A 22741-nucleotide genomic window follows, 5' to 3' on the forward strand; every position below is an offset into this window, starting at 1 on the left:
CTGCAGGCATGCTTAGGTATGCCAGGTACAACTCTAGGAAGGATGTGTGTGTGTATGTCTGTGTGTGTGTGTCTGTGTGTGTGTGTGTCTCACAACTCACGTGGTGGAAATGACCTCTTTTTAACAGCTAAAGGAACTGAGGCTCAGAGTGACATGCAATTTATCAAAAGAGTAAAACTCTGAACGCCGGTATATCTGACTGCAAAGTCCACAGTCTTTTCAGCATGTCATATTCCCTCCTACATAATGGGTTCCTGTAGATGTATGAGCATCCCTGACTGTAAAGCCAGGATTTCTACAACTTTCAGTCTTGGGGCTAAATACGCGTTTCCGTTTCAGGAGTTTGATGAAGCCAACGCACAGGAAGTGCAGCAGTTGTTCTGGGAGGTGGAGGAAATGTTATTTGAAGGGAGAGTAAGCGCACAGACCCAGAATCTGCAGGCTGAATGCAGCGAGTGGGCCGCGAGGTCCCTCCACCTGAGGTAGGGAAGTGGTTAGTAGTGATTCTCTGGAATGCCTTTTGGACCACCCACTCCTGACTTGGATTTGTAATCAATACATTGTGGCTGAAAGCACCCTGCCCCGTCAAAATATGTCCCCACTGAGAAATCACATCCTTTGTTATGGTGTCTGGGGAAATAGTGAAAGATCCCAACACTCAGGAGTGTTTTAATTTGTCAGAAGCAAATCTAGCTCATCCTCCAAATGGCATTGCATAGGTAACAAAAGCAAGAATGATGGAATTAATTCTTTACCTTTATGTTCACTAGCATGTGAGCAGCACACACCTGTCGTCAGCGTTGAGAACAGTTTGGGGCAGAATGATTGGATCGATGAATCTTACATTCCTTATGGAGGAAGCATAATTTATGATCGTTATGTAGGGAGATTCCATTTTTTTTTTTGTTACCAAAGATGGAGAACATAGATTTGGTATGAAGGGAAGCTTTCCTTCCTTCAGTCAATTAGGCAGCCTCCTTAGGTGGAAACTAGGTAACTTTTTTTTATCCTGACTAAGTACTTTTTCTTCTTTTTAATCCTGCCATAAAAAACCTCCCTGCCTTGACTAATGGGTCACAGCAGTCCAGGGACAAGGACTAGAAGGCAGGAGGGGACAGGAAAGCCAGTGATAGGAAACCCAAAGTTGAGAAAGGACAGTGTTGACATGCTGTGGGGCTGTTACCCATTGTCATAGGGCAATATGTATACTAACTGTTTAATGAGAAGCTATTTGTTCTGTAAATCTTCATCTAAGGTACAAAAAAAAAACAAAAGAATTATCCATGTGAGATCAAGTTGACAACAGCAACTCAAAACGTTTGATGAAAGAGAAAACAAGAAAAAACTCCCTGCCTTAAAGACTACAGCGTGTTCGGGGATTGTTCGCTAGATACCAATAGTGAATATGCTTACTCTTCTAGAAATGATGCGTTTACCAAAATGCCAGGGTCAGACCTGCTGTCAGTGTTGTCTTACATAGTGAGATAACAATGAAGGCGAGAGGGTAGAAAAAGAGAAGATTGCAAGGTACATAAGCAGTGTATACATTAATATCCTTTTCTTCATTATGTGTAATATTAGATAACATTTATAGAGAGCATCTATGTGCTCAGTATGGCCCTAGACATGTGACATATGTTATCTCTAAGTACGTCTTACCAGGTAACTATTATTATTCCATTTTGCAGACAAAAACCAAACAAACAAACGAAAACAGTGGCTAAGAGACGCAGAGAGCTTTGCCTACAGCCAGTCAGTGTTCGGAACTGTTGGCACCGGGTCTGCCCCCCGCCACAAGCCCATGCTTTCTCTGTGACGCCATCCGCTTCCCATGAACCACTACGCACCTTATCACTTCACACACAGCCCATCAGAATCATTATTGTATCCTACTTTTAAAATCTCAAGATACCTTTCCCTTTCCCAGTCAAAAACATTAGTAGTTTTTTTTTTGTTTTTTTTTTTTTTTTGTACCATGCAGAGTATTAGGAAGACAGCTCATCCTGCCAGCTGACAAAGGCTTCCAGCATTTCCGGGGCAGTGAGCCTAGTCCTGTGGCCCACAGGCCCTTCCTGGATGCCTGTGAGAGCACCAGCAGCATCAGAGAGTACGTCTGTATCAATTACTTGTGAGAAGTGGTTTTAACTATATTTTAGTTACGCTTTTTCATGTTTATCTCACCCATGAGCCTTGCCTCTGCCTGTTTGCAAATTTAGGTTTGAAGGAAGGTGCAGAGCATTTTTTCCACAAGCTGCTTCTGATTCTAAATGTATCATATGTGCTAACTTTCCGTCAGCAGCTGAGCGCTTAACCAGTGTGCCACCAGGGCTCCATACGCATGTATTTATTTGCATATATGTATTTATTTGCAAAGGAGTTAACATCAGCTTCCATTCCAAAGGCACTGTGAAAGGCAGGCTTGGTGCAGAATCAAAACCTGCCTCCTTGTGATGAATCCTGAGCCCCCAAGGCTGTGGTGGAAGAAGAAATAAGGCTCAGCCCTGCTTTCTTTTGCTCACTCACAGTCTGTGATAACTCTCTCTCTACTTGCGCATATATTTGTTCCCTGATAGCCATCACTAGACAGACTATACAAACTCATAGAATCATTTAGGCTTTCAAGAATTTCCGTGATGCCTGTGTCAAAATGTTAAGGATGTGAGTTTGGTCAAATGCAACATTTAATGATTTTTAATTTGGAATGCTGTAATTTTTGCATAATTAAAGCTCAGCTGTGGTCGTGGTGGTCCTGTGTGATCACCGTGCAGCTCTACAGCCTCCCATACAGAATCTGCCTCTCCCCACAGCCTGTGCGTCTCTGGCTGTCAAATCCTGCCGGCAGTGCCCTCAGCTCCTGCCCTGCCTGGGCCTCAGAGCACGGGGATCGCTGACCTGGGGGCGTGTTCACTTCTGGAAGAAGAGATTTATGATGCGGAGGGAAAGATTGAAGAGTATTTTGCTTTTGATGGAAAAGAAGAGTAAGTAGAATTTTATTTGATGTTGATTTTCTAATATAAAAGTAATTAATTTACTTGGAGTTTATTTTTACTATATGCTCACTGAGTGTATTGTGTATCTTTTACTTACACAAAAGCCTTTCCACTCTTTTGAGTGTAAAGTGCTCCCAAAAAGTTTTTCAATGACCAGCAGGAGGTATCTATTCTAGAGCAGTGCTTCTCCTCCTTTTTCACAACATGGCACAGACAGAAAATGAGAGTATGTGTCACCATGCTGGTGACAATGGACAATGCCACCAGAGCAGACCTCCGTGCCACGGACTCAGACACACAATTCCCGACTTGCCCCAAGGGCAGAGGGAAATCCCAGTCTCTGCGCTACTAGGTGAATATTTGGCTCGTAAACAGAATCTCTGAATATTTTTAAATAAAAATTTGCCACTTGATTGAAAATTGGTATATTAGAGAAATAACAAGTTTCTAACTTAAAAAAGAAAGTCATATTTATTTACATGTATGAGTGTATGTACGAGCGTGAATGTTAGATAGCTCGATTGATAGATAGCATTATTTTAACTTTAACCGTTGATAGTTTTAGTAATTAGAATGGGTCTTTATCCTTAGAGACGATGAGTGTCTTGGGCATAAAAAAGTTCACCATGGAAGAAAGTGGCGTAAACATGGATTTCCTCCCATCTCCCCTCACGACTGCATCAGAGATGCGGTGGACACAGAGGTGTTTGATCACATCTGGAGAAACGTGGTAGAGTTATTGGAAGAGCTGGTCAGAAATCACTGGGAAACCTCGCTCGCAGGTACATATGTGTGGGATTTGGCGAAACGAAAAGAAAAAATAAACCCTCTTCCTCAGCTGTGTGCCATCCCACCTTGGCCTTGCCCAGGACATGACTGGGATGAGAAAGGAAGCAGGTTTTCTGAATAAATTCTACAAAGTCATCTTTAATCACTTCAAAAGGATGTTATTACTTTTTTGAATTATAAAAAATAATGCATTTTCATTCTGGAAAATTTGTAAGGCACAGAAACACATATCAAAGAAGAGAGAAGTCACTTCCCTCTTCCAGATGTGATCATGTTGACATTATACTTCCCAAGCCCTTTAATAATATAGATTTTAACATGACTGAGTCAAATTGTACATATCATTGTATAACCTACTCTCTTTTACAATTTAATATTTAGTGACTGTCCTTAAACAGGAGTTTTTAAAATGGCCAGATAGTATTATATCATAGGAATTTATTGTAACTTACCTAACTGATCTATAATAATAAGACATTTGTTTTTAATTGTTCATGATAATTAATATTGCTGTGAATAATATGGGGACATTATTTGTAAGGTAAAATGCAAGCATAACTAATAATCACTTCATTTCAACTTAGTAAATGTTCTGTAAACTACTTAAAATTGAGCAGAAACCAAAACGAAAAACCAAAGCCACTGATGTTGAGTTGATTCTGACTCACAGCGACCCTACTAGACAGAGTAGAACTGCCCCATATGGTTTCCAGGGCAGTAATCTTTATGGAAGCAGACTGCCACATCTTTCTCCTGCTGGTGGGTTCGAACCTCTGACCTTTTTGGTTAGCAGCTGAGCACTTCACCACAGCACCACCAGGGCTCCTTGAGCAGAAACAAATTACAGACGTATCAGTGGTGAATGTTAATGCCTAGTTTTATGTACTTAGTTTATACATAGGGTAATAATCATGTTAATTTAAAAACTATTGCTTTTCCAACCCAAAAAATTACTTGAGCTTTCATAAAATACCAAGGATCTTCATTGCCCCAGGGTATAATCCCTGTTTTTCTACATACCACTGAAAAGATAGGCATTCCCTTCTCTGAGGTGACCATTTAGCAGAATCACAGATTGGCACAGAAAATAAAGGATATTACGCGTAAGCATGGGCTCCATTAAGAAACCATCTCTACGAGATCAAAAGGTCAACAATTACTGTATTTTTACGCAAATAACACACACCTTCTGTTTGTTTGCCAACCACGTCCTCTCTTCTGTGAGGTATTTTCATAAGTACTATACCTTTTTTTTTTTACAGCAACAAGTAAAAAAAAAAAAATGGCATAGCCAAGCTAATGAAAATACCTAGTGGTGGGGAGGGTGCTTTATTTGCATAAAAATACGGCACTCTAAAACAAAGATGAGAAGAAAAGGGGGGCAGGGAAACTAGAGTACTGGAAATGGAACAACCAGAACGCAGTTGATGAGAATGTTGACACATTGTGAAAAACGTAATTAATTCACTTAACAACTTGTATACAAATTGTCAGATGGGAACTTAATTTGCTGTGTAAACTTTCACCAAAAACACAATAAAATATTATTAAAAAAAAAAAAGACAGGCATTCCATTATGTGCATTCAGAAAAGCAAGTTGTTGTTGTCGTTAGGTGCCATGGAGTTGGTTCTGACCCACAGAAAATCATCACATCTGCCAATTGCTGCTTGGTGCACTAGCATAGACTCATAGTAACTCAAGAATAAATACTGTCTTTGAACAGTGAATTTTGAGTGCATGTATTAGATCATCTGATGTTTAACATGATGTGTTTATTAAATGTATAATTATAATATCCATTTTTTATGTTGACACAGAAGGAAAAAGAAAGAAAGAAAAATTGAAAGTAGCTGAAAATAAATCTCAACACATACTTATTTCTCGTTTTAACACTGATACACCAAGGGTTCCCCCATCCAGAAGTTCTGAAACTCGAAGCATGTCTCATCTCATTCCACTTCAGGTAGATGCTTTTCCACTAGTCTCTCTCTTTACCTCAATCTTTGTATCTCTTGTCTCAGTTTGTCAAGGGAATTATTCTACTAAATTCTTTTATTAAGATATTTGGGTCTGTTTGCCAATGGACCAAAATTTATCATGATTATTTCATGAAGTTTAATAGAAGGACCAATTCTTTAACGGAGCAGGGACCCTCAGATTTGAGGTTCTCCACCTGTGTAGAGCTGTTTTACCATTTTGGGAGAGAAAAAAAAAAATTCTTTCCCCCTAATATTTTTAGTCAATTTGAAGATTGTAAATGTTCTCCTGCCTTTCCACCAAAATGATAAAATAATTAATCAATGAGTATATATGAGGTTCATTCAAAATTGATTGAGTTTCTACTAAGTGTACTGAATCAGGTGCTTTATGGAAGTATATAAATGAATAAAACATAGTCCCTGACACTAGTAAAACATGAAGTACAACACAAGATCAGATGTAATAAATTCTGTGAGAGATGTGCCAAAAGTATTGTAGGAGGATAAAGAAGGGAGTAATTAGTCCTGACTAGAGCTTGAGGTTTGATTTTTTAGATTGGAGGCGAAATTTTAGCGGAGACATGAAGAAATCAGGAGCGCTTTCATGGGCTGAAGGAGTCCATGTAGATCATTCTAGGCAGAGCAAAGGCATGGCTGAAGGAAGGCTGGAGGATATCTGGTGAACAGTGATTGGCCTGAGGTGTTAGACAGCTGGACACTGAGAACAGCAGAGACCTGGTGGCAAGAACAGGGGATTTTGAATCCAGAGGCTTGTAAGAAGTATTATTTGGGGCATGTTGTCTAACTTTTCTAAAATTTTGCTTCCTTACCTGTAAAATGAGGATAATAACCCTTAGTCCGAGTGATTGTTGTGAGGATAAAATCACATATATACATGAAAGCTCCTTATGGAGAATCTGGCATTTAGTAGACACTCAGCACATTTTTCTCTAATCTCATCCACATTCAAAGATCTTTTAGAAGCTGGGATTGGGCAGGATGGGCTTGCCCATGGGAGGCTCTAGTGGTGCTCAGGAGTCTGGACTTTTTGTTTTGCACAGCTCATCTTGTGGGGGGGAACCGAGACGAGGGCTTAGACAGGATTCCCGGTCTTGAGTTGCATTCAGTCTAGTTGGAGGGATAGGACTAGAGGAGCAGGCAATACCAAACAATGCAAGTTACGAACACAACTCGCACCACAGAAGAGACGGTATAATAGAGGGGCTCATAAGTGCTGAGGAGTTCAGAGGGAGCCAAGTGGAATGAGACATGAACTAAATCCAAAGTGATAGGTAAGATTTGTCCAGCTGAATATGGAATAGACTTGTTTTACTCTCTAGTGCAGGGGCTTTACAATAAGTCCACTTCCCTTTTGCTATTCAAAAGAAACTTTTTGGAATTGTATTTTTGGGTCTGTTTAAGTTTCTCTGATAGGTTCAGTGCAGTTATTTTCCACTTCATTTACTATGCAGTACAAATCTCGTAAAAATGAACAGTTGATGACAATATACAAAAGAATCTTTAAATATCAAGGAAAATAAGTAGATCTGAGAAATATGGATATTTTAAATCTAAGGAGGTTTCTGTACCAATTTTATTGTTTCTCAACTACTTCATTTGGGTAAATGTTATACAAAAATGAATAAACACGAAAGTTAAAAGTAAAAACAGAATAATAATAGACCTATTTTGAAGCAGTCAAAACTTTCTAATAGTAATTACTTTGTTGTTGTTAGGTGCGTAGAGGTCCTGCGCCACCCTCATGATCATTGTTATGCTTGAGCTCATTGTTGCAGCCACTGTGTCAGTCCATCTCCTTGAGGGTCCTCCTCTTTTTCATTGACCTTCTACTTTATCAAGCGTGATACCGTTCTCCAGGGACTGGTCCCTTCTGATAACATGTCCAAAGTACATGAGAGGAAGTCTCGCCATCTTTGCTTCTAAGGAGCGTTCTGGCTGTTCTTCCAAGACAGATTTGTTAGTTCTTCTGGCAGTCCATGGTATGTTCAATATTCTTCACCTACACCATGATTAAAAAGCATCAATTCTTCTTTGGTCTTCCTTATTCATTGTCCAGCTTTCACATGCATATGAGGCGATTGAAAATACCATGGCTTGGGTCAGGTGCACCTTAGTCCTCAAAGTGACGTTTGCTTTTGAACACTTTAAAGAAATCTTTTGCAGCAGATTTGCCCAACGCAATACATCATTTGATTTCTTGACTGCTGATTCCATAGATGTTGATTGTGGATCCAAATAAAATGAAATCCTTGACAACGTCAATATTTTCTCCATTTATCATGATGTTGCTTATTGGTCTAATTGTGAGGATTTTTGTTTTCTTTATGAAGACTGTAGTCTTTGATCTTCATCAGTAAGTGATTCAGGTCCTCTTCACATTCAGCAAGCAAGGTTGTGTTATCTGCATATCACAGGATGAGTCTTCGTCCAATCTTGATGCTGTATTCTTCTTCATATAGTCCGGCTTCTCGAATTATTTGCTCAGCATACAGAGTGAATAAGTACGGTGAAAGGATACAACCCTGATGCACACCTTTCCTGATTTTAAACCATGCAGTATCCCTTTGTTCTGTTCAAACGACTGCCTCTTTGTCTATGTACATGTTCCACATGAGTACAATTAAGTGTTTTGGAATTTCCACTCTTCAAAATATTATCCATAATTTGTTATGATCTACGTAGTTGAATGTCTTTGTATAGTCAATAAGGCACAGGTAAACATCTTAATGGTAGTCTCTGCTTTCAGCCAGGATCCATCTGACATCAGCCATTATATTCCTTGTTCCATGTCCTCTTCTGAATCCAGCCTTAATTTCTGGCAGTTCCCTGTCCATGTACTGCTGCAACCTTTTTTGAATTACCTTTAGGAAAATTTTACTTGTGTGTGATATTAATGATATTGTTCGATAATTACCATGTTCTGTTGGCTCACTTTTCTTTGGAATAGGCACAAATATGGATCTCTTCCAGGTGGTTGGCCTGGTAGCTGTCTTCCAAATTTCTTGGCATAGATGAGTGAGCGCTTCCAATGTTGCATTCATTTGTTGAAACATTTCAATTGGTATTCTGTCTGTTCCTGGAGCCTTGTTTTTCATCATTTCCACTTGAAATTCTTCCTTCAATACCATCAGTTTTTGATCATATGCTACCTCCTGAAAGAGTTGAACATAGACCAATTCTTTTTGGTACAGTGACTCTATGAATTACTTCCATCTTCTTTTGATACTTCCTGTGTTGTTCAATATTTTGCCTATAGAATCCTTCAATATTGCAATTCGAGGCTTGAATTTTTTTCTTCAGTTCTTTTCAGCTTGAGAAATGCCAAATGTGTTCTTCTCTTTTGGTTTTCTAACTCTAGGTTTTTGCACATTTCATTATAATACTTTATCTTTGAAATCTTCTGTTCAGCTTTTTTACTTCATCATTTCTTCCATTTGCTTTAGCTAGTTACATTCAAGAGCAAGTTTCAGAGTCTCTTCTGACATCCATTTTGGTCTTTTCTTTCTTTCCTGTCTTTTTAATGACCTCTTGCTTTCTTCATGTATGATGCCCTTATGTCATTGAATGACTCTTCTAGTCTTCGGTTGTTAGTGTTCAATACATCAAATCTATTCTTGAGGTGGTCTCTGAATTCAGGTGGGATATACTCAAGGACTTGTTTTAATTTTCTTCAGCTTCAACTTGAGCTTGCATATTAGCAATTGATGGTCCGTTCCGCAGTTCTGGCCTTGTTCAGCGTGCTGATATTGAGCTTCTCCATCGTCTCTTTCCACAGATGTAGTTGATTTGATTCCTGTGTATTCCATCTGGCAAGGTCCATGTGTATAGTTGTCATTTATGTTGTTGAAAAAAGGTATTTCCAATGAATAGATCATTGGTCTTGCAAAATTCTATCACGGGATGTCCGGCATCATTTCTATCACCAAGATCATATTTTCCAACTACTGATCCTTTTTCTTTGTTTCCAACTTTCACATTCCAGTCACCAGTAATTATGAATGCATCTTGATTGCATGACTGATCAATTTCAGACTGCAGAAGTTGGTAGGAATCCTCAGTTTCTTCATCTTTGGTATTAGTGGTTGGTGCGTAAATTTGAATTACAGTCGTATTAACTAGTCTTCCCTGTAAGCATATGGATATTATCCTATTACTGACAGTGTTGTACTTCAAGATAGACCTTGAAATGTTCTGTTTGACAATGAATGCGATGCCATTCCTCTTCAATTTTTTATTCCTGGCATAGTAGAGCATATGATCGTCCAATTCAAAATGGCCAATACCAGTTCCTTTCAGCTGATTAATGCCTAGGATATCAATCTTCAATTTTTCCATTTCATTTTTGACAACTTCCAATTTTCCTAGATTCATACTCTGTACATTCCACATTCTGATTATTAATGGATGTTTGCAGTTATTTCTTCTCATTTTGAGTCATGCCACATCAGCGGATGAAGATCTTGAAAGCTTTACTTCATCCATGTTATTAAGGTCGACTCTACTTTGAAGAAGCAGCTCTTCCCCAGTCACATTTTGAGTGCCTTCCAACCTGAGGGGTTCATCTTTTGGCACTATACTAGACAGTGTTCTGCTATTCATAAGGTTTTCACTGGCCAATTTTTTAAGAAATAGATCACCAGGTCCTTCTCCCAGTTTGTCTTAGTCTGGAAGCTCTGCTGAAACCTGTCCACCATGGGTGATCCTGCTGGTATTCGAAACACTGGTGGCATAGCTTCCAGCATCACTCAAACTACCACAGTACAACAAACTGACAAGATAAGTGGTACCATCTGAAGTTCTTCAGATGGTAATTATAATAGGTCTTAATTTTTTCCTCTAGCATTTGTTTTTACATATTTTCAATATGGGGGAAAATGTGATGTGTGGTTGCTACATCTATTCACTAAACAGAGAATTCTAGTTTCAGAAATCCTGTTCATCTGAATCTAAATAGTATTGATCATATTCTGGAACTGAAGAGGGAGTTAATAATTATTTAGCCCACATATATCAGTTAATTCTCACAATAATGACTCTGTGAAGGAGGCATCATTATCCCCATTTTAAAGATGAGGAAGTCAAAGCTTCAAGAACAAAATAATCTTTCCAAGATCACCAACTACGTAGCAGTTAGAACTGGGATTCAGATTTAAGCCTCATAGATCTTATGCTTGGGTTATTTCCCATATATTGTGCTGCTTCTAAGAAGATAACTTGGGCAAGCTCTGAAGGATAGAATAGGGAGAAGAGTTCCAAGGCAAGCAGACCGGTTAGGAGCTGTGATAGCTTCATCTTACTCCTCCAGATCCTCTCTCTCCCTTCTTCACCCTGGGTGTGCCCTGGAGGTTAATCCACACTGGCTATGTCAGAGAGCTCCCTAGTCCTCCATCTTCTGGTTGGGTGTAGGAGCTCAGAGCGTGGGAGATAATGAATCCTGGTTATTAATCCCCCATCTCCTCCCTGCCGGGTCGCAGTGGGTTGGTGCTATTTCTCTGCATGTAACTACCCGCTCCAGGTTTCAGGAACCTCTTCTGACTATATCCACTTCAGAGCTAGGCATGGAAATGTGTCTCCACTGTGACAAGCCTTGGGGAATTAGGCTACCCCTTAATGGCTTTTCTTCCCCCATCTTTAATAAATATAGTCCCTTTGTTAATTTGTCCTCAAATTAGCTAGTTTGAATGAGCCAATTTTTTTCCTGCTGATGCCTAAGAAGCATTAGTCATTGGAACAACACTGGATGATTTTTAATTTTTTTCACTCTTCTTAGATTCATCGCTTCTCCAACAATTTTTACAGTGATTTGAATGGTGTGATGACAATTCAAGCTAAACCACTTCAGCAGAGACCTACCTATTTTGCAGATAAAACACAGTATGTATAAGAAATAATTACCCAGCCTCTTCCCAATGCTGGAAAACTTGAGCACTAAAGACTACAGGAGACATGGATCTTATTTAATCCCGTGCTTAAGATGTGCCCCAGCACATCCCAGGGGAGGATAGATGTAATGTGGAAGAATTCAAATGTAGTGTTCTAATAGCGACCATTAAACAATCACTATTACATGTTAGGTTGGGGGAGATGAGAAAAGGAAAATGTAACTGTGGACTCTTAAATTTGGGGGCTTTAGTAGTTGATTGCAGACATTGAGAAATTTGCATATTTTTTCCTGTGACTATTTCCATTCATTCAATAGATACTTAGGAATGTCTTCCACGTGCCATCACTGTTCGATGGTACTTGTTGCTGTTGTTAGGTGCTGTGGAGTAAATTCGTACTAGGAGTGACCCCATGTGGGGCAGTAGAACTGCCCTATAGGGTTTTCTGGGCTGTAATCTTTGCAGAGGAGCCCTGGTTGCACAGTGGTTAAACGTTAGGCTGCTCACCAAAAGGTCGGCAGTTGGAATCCACTGGCTGCTCCTTGGAAACCCTATGGGGCAGTTCTGCTGTGTCCTATAGGGTTGCTATGAGTCAGTTGCTATGAATCGACTGGACGGCAATTGGTTTTTGGTTTTTCAGTCTTTATGGAAGCAGATTGCTATGTCTTTCTCCCACGGGACTGTTAGGTGGATTCGAACTGCCAATCTTTCAGTGAGTGACCAAGTGCTTAACCGCCCACCACCAGGGCTCCTTAGACAGTGCCTAAAAAAGAAAAAAAAAAAAAGCCCTTTGCCATCGAGTCGATTCCAACTCATAGTGACCCTAAGACAGGGTAGAACTGCCCCATAGGGTTTCCAAGGAGTGGCTGGTAGATTCAAACTGATGACCTTTTGGTTAACAGCCGAACGCTTAAACCACTGCGCCATCAGGGCTCCAGACAGTACCTAGTGATTGACAAGTGTGAGTTCCCTGTGCTCACCTCGCTGACATCTGATAACTAACTTGATTTCCCTCCCACAGTAGTGAACAGGAGGACAGATCGATGGGTATAGTGGCCAGTGCTCCTTCCTCAGCACAGCACCAACCCAGAAGAACCTCAGATACTCGCGGATTACAGAATTCTGCCAAGAAAACACCCATGCACAGGAGGCTGCCTTCTCTTGCTTCAGATTCACAGAGAATTAAAACTCCCAATGTGTATAGTGACGAAGTTCTTAGGGGAACAAAACTGTAAGTCTTGTTAATCTCATAGTAAACTAAACATTACATAAGACAGAGACGCTTGTCAGTTAGGTACTATGGATTATTATGGCCCAAATATCTTCTAACAAATTTTCCGTGGACCCTTTTTCTAATTAATTAATTTGAGTATTGAACAGTAATTATTTTTTAGTAGTATACTTAGCATATAGGGTCAGGCAGTGTACCTGCACTGGTTTCTTACCAAAAAAACCAAAATCTGTTTCTGTCACGTAGATTCTGATTCACAGGGACCCTAAAGGACAGAGTAGAACTCTCCCGTAGGGTTTCCAAGGAGCAGCTGGTGGATTCAAACTGCAATCTTTTGGCTAGCAGCTGAGCTCTTAACCATTATGTCACCAGGGCCACTACAGATTTCTTAGGTTTGTTATAACAAATTACCACAAACCGCATGGTTTAAAACAACAGAAATATATTCTCTGACAGTTCTAGAGGCGAGAAGTCTGAAGTCCAGGTGTCGGCAGGGCCATGCTCCCTCCAAAAGCTCCAGGGAAGAATCCGTCCTTGCCTCTTCTTGGCTTCTGGTGCTCGTCGGCAATCCTTGGCATTCCGTGTCCTGCAGATGCATCATTCCAGTCCCTCCCTCTGTCGTCACGTGACATTCTCTCTGTGTCTGTGTCTCCATTTTCTCTTATAAGGGCAGCAGTCATTGGATGGAGGGCCCACTCTAACCTAGTGTGGGGCCTTGGTGGTGCAGTAGTTAAGAGCTCAGCTGCTAACCAAAATGTCAGCAGTTTGAATCCACCAGGCGCTCCTTGGAAACCACACGGGGCAGTTGTACTCTGTCCTGTAGGGTCACTATGAGTCAGAATCAACTCGATGGCAATAAATTTGGTTTGGTTTTTAATCTAGCATGACCTCATCTTAACTAATTATATCAGCAAAGACCTTCTTTCCAAACGAGGTCACATTCACAGTACTGGGGGTTAGAATTTCAATATATCTTTTGGGGGACACAGTTCAACCCACAACAATGCCTATAGCATAGGCAGCTAGGCTAATGGAACGCTAATGGCTGGGTGATCTTGGATAGGTCACTAAAGCTTGCTGAGTCTCAATTGTCTCATTTATAAAAGTAATAACTAATTAATACTTTTAAATTAAATAATACTTTTTATTCTGATGTTTACATGAAATAATTATACAAAATGCTTGTAAAAATAAAAGGAATATACACTTATTAGTTTTTATGTTTATCTAAGGAGTTTTCACTCTATGTAGGAAGTTTCAAAAAACCTTTGACTTTGTGGATCATTGCCCAATTAGAAAGGAATTTGTCTCTTCCTTTATTATAGAATTATGAAGTAATCTTCTAGTTTTCTAATTTATTCAAGTATCAGGCAATGTTGTTGTTGTTAGGTGCCATCAAGTCAGTTCAAACTCGTGGCGACTCTGTGTACAACATAGGGAAACCCTGCCCAGTCCTGCACCATCCTCACAGCTGTTGCTATGTTTGAGCCCGTTGTTGTAGCCACTGTGGCAATCTAATGTCGGCAATACTAATGTTAATAATGGCAGCTAATATTTACTGATTGCTTCCTGTGTTACCAGCACAGTGATAAGTGAATTATATTTATTATCTTATTTATTCCCTACCACAAAACTTCTGAGTTGATACTGATATTGTCCCAAATCTAAGATGAGGAAGTGAAGGCTGAAGGAGGTTGAATAACTTACCAGAGCTCATCCCACCAGTGAGGGGCAGAGCTGGAACTCACTCACAGTGCCCTCTAGCTGCAAAATCCACCCCCCTTGAACAATCCATGTGGCTTTCTGCAGCACGGGGGTCGAGTTATTAGAGGGGCTGGGCTTATGTCCCCTGCTGGGGTGGGAGGAGTAATCAGCTTCCAATGGCTAACCAGTAATTGGACTTTTTCAAAATGTATTCATAGCACCACATTCAGCTTTTTGGTTGGTATGTGTTTTTGGCTTTATCCCCACAATTTAGGAGTAATATTACCAGCTGTATTTGAGTCTGTTCATTTTTTCAGAGTATCTCTCCTTATCCGTTATCACTATGACCAGTCTAGGCTGGGCTTCTTCACTCCCTGCCCGTGTCCACATTACTAGCTCTCTCCTCTTTCTCCCAGCCTACCTGGGCTCCAGTTTCAGACTTCCACAAACCTTTTCTATTTCCTGCTGAAACAAATTCAGACTCCTCCAACTGTACCTTCCCTGCGTGTTCTGGCCCCTCCCTTTCAGTAGACCAGTGTTTCTCAAACTTTTTTCATTATTGCCATATGAGGAGCCTTTCTGAACTTTTTTTTAATCACTCCTCCACTCCTGGAATTTTAGTGCCACAGATATACTGTATATCTGTGTTGATATATACTATACATCTGTGTTGATATATACTGTATACCTGTGTTGATATGTACTGTATATCTGTGTTGATACATACTGTACATCTGTGTTGATACATACTGTATACCTGTGTTGATATATACTGTATACCTGTGCTGACATATACATAAAAAGAGTAAGATACTTTTGTTCCTCCCCAAGAACCAGTTTTACCCTCTTGGGGGAGATATCATCCCCTTTGATTATGTGTGCCCCCCCTTCACTTGGTCAGCCTTATCTTCCCTCTATCCCCCAAACACACTAGCTATGCAGTCTTATTTCCATGATTTTGTTCATGCTCTGCCTTTCACTTTTTTTGAAATAAGATTTTTTTCTAATTGTCAGAGATATAAGTTCCCTAGAGTCCCTGGGTGGTGCAGGTGGTTAATGCATTTGGCTGCTAACCAAAAGGTTGAAGGTTGAGTTCACCTAGTGATGCCTAGGAAGAAACACTTGGTGATCTACTTCCAAAAATCAGCCACTGAAAACCCTCTGGAGCACATTTCTACTCTGACACACATAAGGTCACAATGATTCGGGGTTGACTAGATGGAAACTGGAACTGGATGAGTTCAGCATGGAGTATTAGGACAGTACCAAAATATGAGTAGAAATCAAAGATCACCAGTGTGCCCATCACATAGAAATAGGAAGTGTATACCAATCTACTGTTGGAAGATTTCTCACCAATTATCTCTATTATTATATTTGTTCTTTTCTTTCTGTCGTCTTGCTTATAACACTAACATTCTTACCCTTGGGTAATATAACACTTTTTTGTATACTTTTTTCATTTATCATGACATATTTAAATTATATCATTCATATTTTCCATGTAATTAAATATTTTGAAAGCATAATTTTAATGACTATAAAATAGTCAGGTGTATGATAATTTATTAAGTAGTCTTCTGTTTACTGAAGTTTCCTTTTTCCTATCTTTTCACTATTATAATGAGCAGTGAACATCATTTAAAATAAATCTTAATAAGGATGCTATTAAATTGTTTCCTGGTGGTGCAATCTTAGAAGTAAAGATATCAGGTCAAAATTATGAATATTTTTAAGGCTCTTGATCTCCTTGGCAGATTGCTTCCCCGAGTGGTATACTAATTTATAATTCCACTGGCAATACTTGAAATTATCGCTTTATTTGCAGCCTCTGAATTTTAGGTACTTATTGGGTTTCAAAACTGATAGTTTTATAGGTCAAGATAATGATATTTTAACTTTCATATATTTACTATTAATGAATAATTGAATTAGAATCTGTTTCTTGAATATCTACCTCTCCTCTTACACAAGAACCAGACGCTTTAATTTTTGTACCTTAATATCTGGTAGAGAAGGTCTCCTATCATTATTTCTCCTTTATTAACATTTACTCTCACCCATCGTGACCAATAAACTTTAAAATCAATTTTGTCATATTCCCCCTAAAAAAAAAAGGAATCTCATGGGGCCTCATTTGCCTTCATAGCATTAATCTATAAAAAACTGTAGGAAAAACTGACATCTTCAAGACATTTAATATTCTCATCAAAGAATGTATTTTTCCTCTGTTGTTTATGTCTCCTCCACATCCTTTGTGAAGTTTTATATTTTTTCTCATCTACTCACTGCACATTTATTATTAATTTTTTTCTTATATATTATGCCTTCACTGGCAATTCTCTCCCATTTCCCCATCCCCCACCCTCTTTGTTTCTTCTATCCCTCAGTGATTGCACCATTCTCTAAATTTCTACAGTGCTGACAGTCAGAACCTACACTGTAGCATTTTAGTATATGCTATGTTGTATTGTTCTCTAGTTACTTCATATGTTTTAGTCTGGTTTTCGATAAGTCATAAGCTTCTTCAGAGCAAGAGCTAGGTCTTCAGTCACTTCTGTGTTCCCTACCATTCTGGGCACACCTGAGCACTCAGGAAATCCAGATTGACAGTCACTGCTCAATGAGGAGAACAGGGCTGAGGCTGGTGGGCCCCCCTCATGTTTGTCTTCTGGAAACTTAGCTCGTTCTCCTTTAGCATTTCTTTTGGGAGGCTGGTTGTGATTAATAGCCTAGATCAGGAGCTTTGGGTCAGGGCGTAGCTCTCTGCACCTGGGTGCTCAGTTACATGTTGTTGTGCTTACAGGCAAACTGGCACAGACCACATGCCTTCCCCGGTTCAAACCTCACGGAGCCGGTTACCCCCAATAGGCTCAGAGACTGGTGAGCAGAATGCAGCAGCTCTTGGATCCCACCCTGTTTCTGTAAGACAGATTTCATTATACTTAAGTGCACCACTTAGCTAGCCAACTGGGAAACAGACAGGATAATGTTGGCACTTCCAAGTGAAATCAGTAACATTAAAGAATTGCTATATTCAAAATGCCTTCATAATCTGCCTCCTGTAAGTAAATGGCTCGTGTGAATTTACAGGGGGTAGGGGGACTAATTCACTATTTTGTGAAATAAAAACACAGCTTGAACTACATTGGAAAGTCCAGGTGTCAGGAAGTCTGTGATGAGCAGGACCGTGTAGGGAAGAAAAGAGCATGGATTAGCTCAGAGGACAGGCAGGTCCGTGTCTGGATCCTGCCATGTACTCTACATGATTTGGTACAAGCTACTCCCATCTCTCTGAGCCTTTGTTTTCTCATATGTGAAAAGGAAATCGTAATTTCTACCTCAAAGTATTGTTGTATGTATTAAATGAACTAATATATGTTAAATAATTCCAGATAGAAATTAAGAGCTCAATAATTTACCCTTGTCGTTTGCATTAGCTCTTATGTTTAAAGACAAACTGCCAGGTTTATTGCAGTGTAGAGCCCTGGTGGTGCGGTGGTTAAGAGCTCAGCTGCTAACCAAAAGGTCACCAGTTCAAATCTACCAGTCACTCCTTGGAAACCCTACGGGGCAGTTCTACTCTGTCCTATAGGGTCACGGTAAATTGGAATTGACTCAATTGCAATGGTTGTGTTTTAGAAGCTATACCTTGTTCACCCAAGCTCAACTCAGACAGGCAATCAGTTGTGAAAGGTCTGGGGAAAGTATGGTGCTGGTAGTAGGCATAACCATGTTTCCCCCGTATTTGTAATGACGCTTCATATACCTGTGATACAGGTGTCCTGAGTGTATCTTATAAAACAAAGAAAGACCCCAGTTGTGGGAACATAAAGTCCTAGAGGGAATACCCTGTAGGCAAGGGTTTCTCTTGCCTTCCATTTGCCACTGTTGAGCTTGCCCTGGAAGAACTGTTAACAGCAATAGAACCCGTTCCCAGAAGGTAAGAGTTGCAAAGCATTAATGTTTAACTTCAGAATATTGTGGCTTGGTGTGAAACAATAAAAGAAAGCCAACATCACATAAAAAGAGTCTGATGCTTCACAAGTGCAGAATTACATTTCTGTTACAATTCAGTGTTGAGAATTTCATTGGCTTAGATTGTTTTTTTAAATTCCTACTTACATATTTATGACACATTTTTTATTGGGTTCAATAATGTAGTTGCATAATTAAAATATATTTATATATTTGTCCTTAGTAAGCCTTATACTTATCAGTATCTGAATTAATGTTTTCAAGTAAGTGAGTGAATGAATAAATGAGTGAATGATTGAAGCATATGTGGATTTTTTCGTCTTTTTAAGCGTTTCATTTATTTCAAACAAGAACGTGTCATCCTTCATTTAGTACAGAGGAAAGAATCCACCAAATCGTGTGTTAAGTGCGATTCCTGGCAGTACAGAACCAGCACCTCTCCGAGAAAGAACTGTTATTATGGACCAGTTTTCAAGGCCCAGCACAACCCATACATTCCGGGTGGGTCCTCTGCTAGCCATCAATCAGATTTTAGAAAATATGTTTGGGGGAAGAAAAAGTCATTCCATCATTTTATTTTCCTTTCAACAGTCGGATACGCCTCAAAAAAGTTCATTGACGCCAGTGGAGTTTGCTGGTCACAAGTGGACAGGTCAAAATTTTCTGACAGGTAACGTTTCTCTATTTTAAACAAGATGATGTAATTTGTGAGATTTCAAGCTTATGAAAGAGAAACTGAAGGTTTTCTGTTTTGATAGGCCTCTTTTTGATCACAAGCAGGAGCTGTAGCAGGAATTTGAGGTCTCTGGCCAGACAGCAGAAGCCTCCACAGAGAGCAAAACCACACTGACAAGCATTTATCTACGGTTAGGTTGAAAAGAAGGAAATGCCCTTGTGCTCTCAATTAACCTAGGGGCTCACGCTCCTTAAAAAAAGGGAAATGATGTCTTATGGGAAGCCACTCTCTCTTTCTGCTACAGAGTTGACATGCTTTTCTGCTAAATGAAACTCTCATTTTAGATTATCTCCAAAAATCTAATTATTAAAATGCATGAGAAAATCACTAGAAATTTGCTGATTATTGTATAACATATATAACATGCATTGTTGCCATCAACTTGTTTCCAACTCATAGAGACCCTATAGGACAGGGTAGAACTGCCCCATAGGGTTTCCAAGGAGCAGTTGGTGGATTTGAACTGCTGACGTTTTTGTTAGCAGCCCGTCTCTTAACCACTGCACCACCAGGGGTCCTTTATAACATAGGTTTACAGAGAAGTACTTGCTCTCAGCCTGGTATGCTATTTGGAAAACAAAGTTCCAGTTTGAATACAGAGCCGTTACCAACATTTGGAGGCAACATAGCGTTGGCATGAGGTGTGCAGCTCTGGAGTCAGATGCCTGGTTACAATAGTGCTGTACCACTTACTCGCTGTGCAATCTTAGAAATGCTTAGTACTCTCTGTGCCTCAGTTTCTTCTTTGATGATAAGGTGGATGAGGAAAATAACTACTGGAGAATGGATGAAAAGGCTCTAGCTCAGTACCGAGCAGATTGCTGTTGTTAGTTGCCATCAGGTGAGTTGCTACCCACAGTGACCCCATGTGTGCAGAGGAGAACTGCTCCATAAGGTTTTCAGTGGCTGTGACTTTTCCAAAGCAGATGGAGGTGCCTCTAGGTGGGTTTGATACACCAACGTTTTGGCTAGTAGTCGAGCACTTAACCATTTGTGCCAGCCAGGTTAATCACACATTACTCAAAAATTGTGAACCATTTGTATTATAGATAACTGGAAATTTAAACGATATTTACTGTTTCAATGGAAATTTTTAATATATTATAATAAAAAATCTAGTAGAATTTAAACATTTTAGTAACTCATGTTTATCACTTTTTATATCACTACTCATCCTGTTCTATAGTGTGGTGATGTATGGGATTATTTAGTCCTTTAAGATTTTCCCCTTAAGCTCATAGCTCCAGACTGCTCTGCCTTTTATTGTTTTTCTCTTGTATGTTCCCTGTCAGTATTAGCTGTCATGTCGTTGACAACAGTTCTTTCTCTAAAAGTTAGTCGTGCTGCCTTCCAGCAAAATGGCTCTCTAGGCAGAAGCACCACACTGTCCCTCCACAGCAAAGATCCAGAAAACTAAGCCAAACAGAGAAAATAGCAATCCTGAAACCCTAAAACATCAAATGAAGAGATAAAGAACTCAGCCAAGCACCAAATGGAGTGAGAAAACTGACAGAGAACAGAGAGCGAGGAGAGATTCATGCAGAGGTCCCCTATCAGCTGAAACAGCACGGATCCACCATCTTGCACTCCTGTCGGAAACCAGCAAATAGGGGGTACGAGAAAGCAGCTTCACGGAGCTTCCAGCAGGAGACAAAACAACCAGTAATTTGCGATATATGCTTTCCCACCCCCCACCCTTCTTCACCCCCAATCGGCCTCCTCTGCTTCCCGCGGCCACAGTCTCTTGTCTGGGAAGCACCGGCTGCTTCGATTCAACCCGCCCCCACTGGCTGGCTCTCTGAGTGCCATTTGTTGGCTGCTGGTGTTGCTTTTTTTCTGCTTCTTTTGATTTCTTCCTAACCTCTCACCACCGGCCCCTCCTTTCGCTCAAATACCTGGCTCTGTGCACCATCTTTGCTTCTTCCTGAGGGGCTGCAGAGCTCCGTTCAAGTGTGGAACTGCTTCCGGGTCCGGGCTGCCACGCTGCTGGGATCCTGGGGCTTTTGTATGTTTCTTTGTTTTGAATTGTTTGTTTGTTTTCTTTTCCTTTTCTTGAGTTGGGAGCCCATTCTGGCCAGGGGACGCTGCACGGCTTGGAACCTACCCCCTTGGCTTGTGCAGAAACCCAGAGGGATCCCTGAGGGCATTTCTTTTTTGCTGGGTTTTTTTTCTTTTGTATGTTTTTTGGGGGGCTTTTCTTGTTCTTTTTTTTGTTTTAAACTTGTTTTGTTTTCTTTTCCCTTGTTTTCCCCTTTTGTCCTTCTTCATTACTCAGTTTCTCATCTCTCTATACCTTCCTTCTCTTTCTGTTCTCTGAATACCTGGTTCTGAATACCTCTACGCCTTCTAGCCAGGCTGTACAACAACAACTGAGAACAACTTCCCCAGACCTCGTAGCAGCACCGGTGGGATCCCTGGGAGCTTTGCTATTCTTTTTCCTTTTTGATTTTCATTTATTCATTCTTTTCTTTTCTTTTTCTTCTTCCCCTTTTTGTTTTTCTCCATTTCATAGTCTCTCATCTCTCCACTCCAATGGCAAGCTCCCCTAGCACTCTTTTTTGTTTGTTTCTATGTTGTTGGCTCCCGTTCCTCTCTCCTCTCTCCCATACCATCTTAGCTCCACACATAAGAATCTCCCCCCTACATCCTGCCTACCTGCACCGTGTGCTTAACATCACACCACCAAGCAGCACAGGCACAGCCTACTGGAACCTGCCCTGCACTGATTACCGACCTGCCTTGGTGGCTGTAGAAAGTGCCACAAACAACCTGTCCCAGCAACTCCTCTTCAGCTAGACCTGCCCTGATGTACCATATCTGAGCGAATGACCCTGCCAATTGGAGAAGAAGGCTAAAAGCATTGTGCCCACAGATGAGCAAACAACAAAGAACACACAGCCCACCTGCTCAGACATAGCCAAATGAAAAAAAAAAGGACAAAACAAACAAATCTACAATCAATAAACGAGAAAAATAACTACTGAATGCCCCAAAGACAGCAGACAATATCAAAACATTTACAAAAACAAGACAGGATGGTTCCAGTAGGCATTCAAAATAAAACACCAGATGACTCTCCAGTGGAAGAAAAGGCACTAGAACTAATTGATAGGGAATTCAAATCTCTAATACTCGGAATTATCCAAGAGTTGAAGCAAAAAGCAGACAAAAATGAGGAAAAAATAGACAAATTCTTGGAAAAGGCAGATAAATTCATGGAAAATACAGACAAAAAATTGGAAGAATTCAGGAAAATAATGCAGAAACAAAATGCTAAAATAAATTCACAACTAGAAATTATACAAAAACAACAATTAGAAATCCAAAAGATAAACAACAAGATTTCAGAAATGGATGGTGTCATAGAAGGGCTGAGGAGCAGATTTGAAACGGTGGAAGACAGGATCAGTGGAATTGAAGACAAACACTT

At 40.1% G+C, this 22741-nt stretch overlaps 1 protein-coding gene across 1 annotated transcript in view; it reads left to right on the forward strand.

Moving 5' to 3' along the window:
- The first annotated feature begins 381 nt into the window (after window positions 1-381).
- FAM149A (family with sequence similarity 149 member A) overlaps window positions 382-22741 on the forward strand; it is a 29632-nt gene continuing 7272 nt past the window's right edge. Inside the window, exons 1-10 of the mRNA XM_023737199.1 lie at window positions 382-482; window positions 1982-2107; window positions 2808-2978; window positions 3582-3772; window positions 5598-5743; window positions 11551-11654; window positions 12684-12893; window positions 17404-17521; window positions 18948-19076; window positions 19167-19245. Coding sequence (XP_023592967.1) covers window positions 397-482; window positions 1982-2107; window positions 2808-2978; window positions 3582-3772; window positions 5598-5743; window positions 11551-11654; window positions 12684-12893; window positions 17404-17521; window positions 18948-19076; window positions 19167-19245 — 1360 coding nt within the window. The 5' untranslated portion in view covers window positions 382-396. The remainder of the gene's footprint in view (window positions 483-1981; window positions 2108-2807; window positions 2979-3581; window positions 3773-5597; window positions 5744-11550; window positions 11655-12683; window positions 12894-17403; window positions 17522-18947; window positions 19077-19166; window positions 19246-22741) is intronic.

This window comes from Trichechus manatus, unplaced genomic scaffold (assembly GCF_000243295.1).
Source record: "Trichechus manatus latirostris isolate Lorelei unplaced genomic scaffold, TriManLat1.0 scaffold00099, whole genome shotgun sequence".
Taxonomy (NCBI): Eukaryota; Metazoa; Chordata; class Mammalia; order Sirenia; family Trichechidae; genus Trichechus; species Trichechus manatus.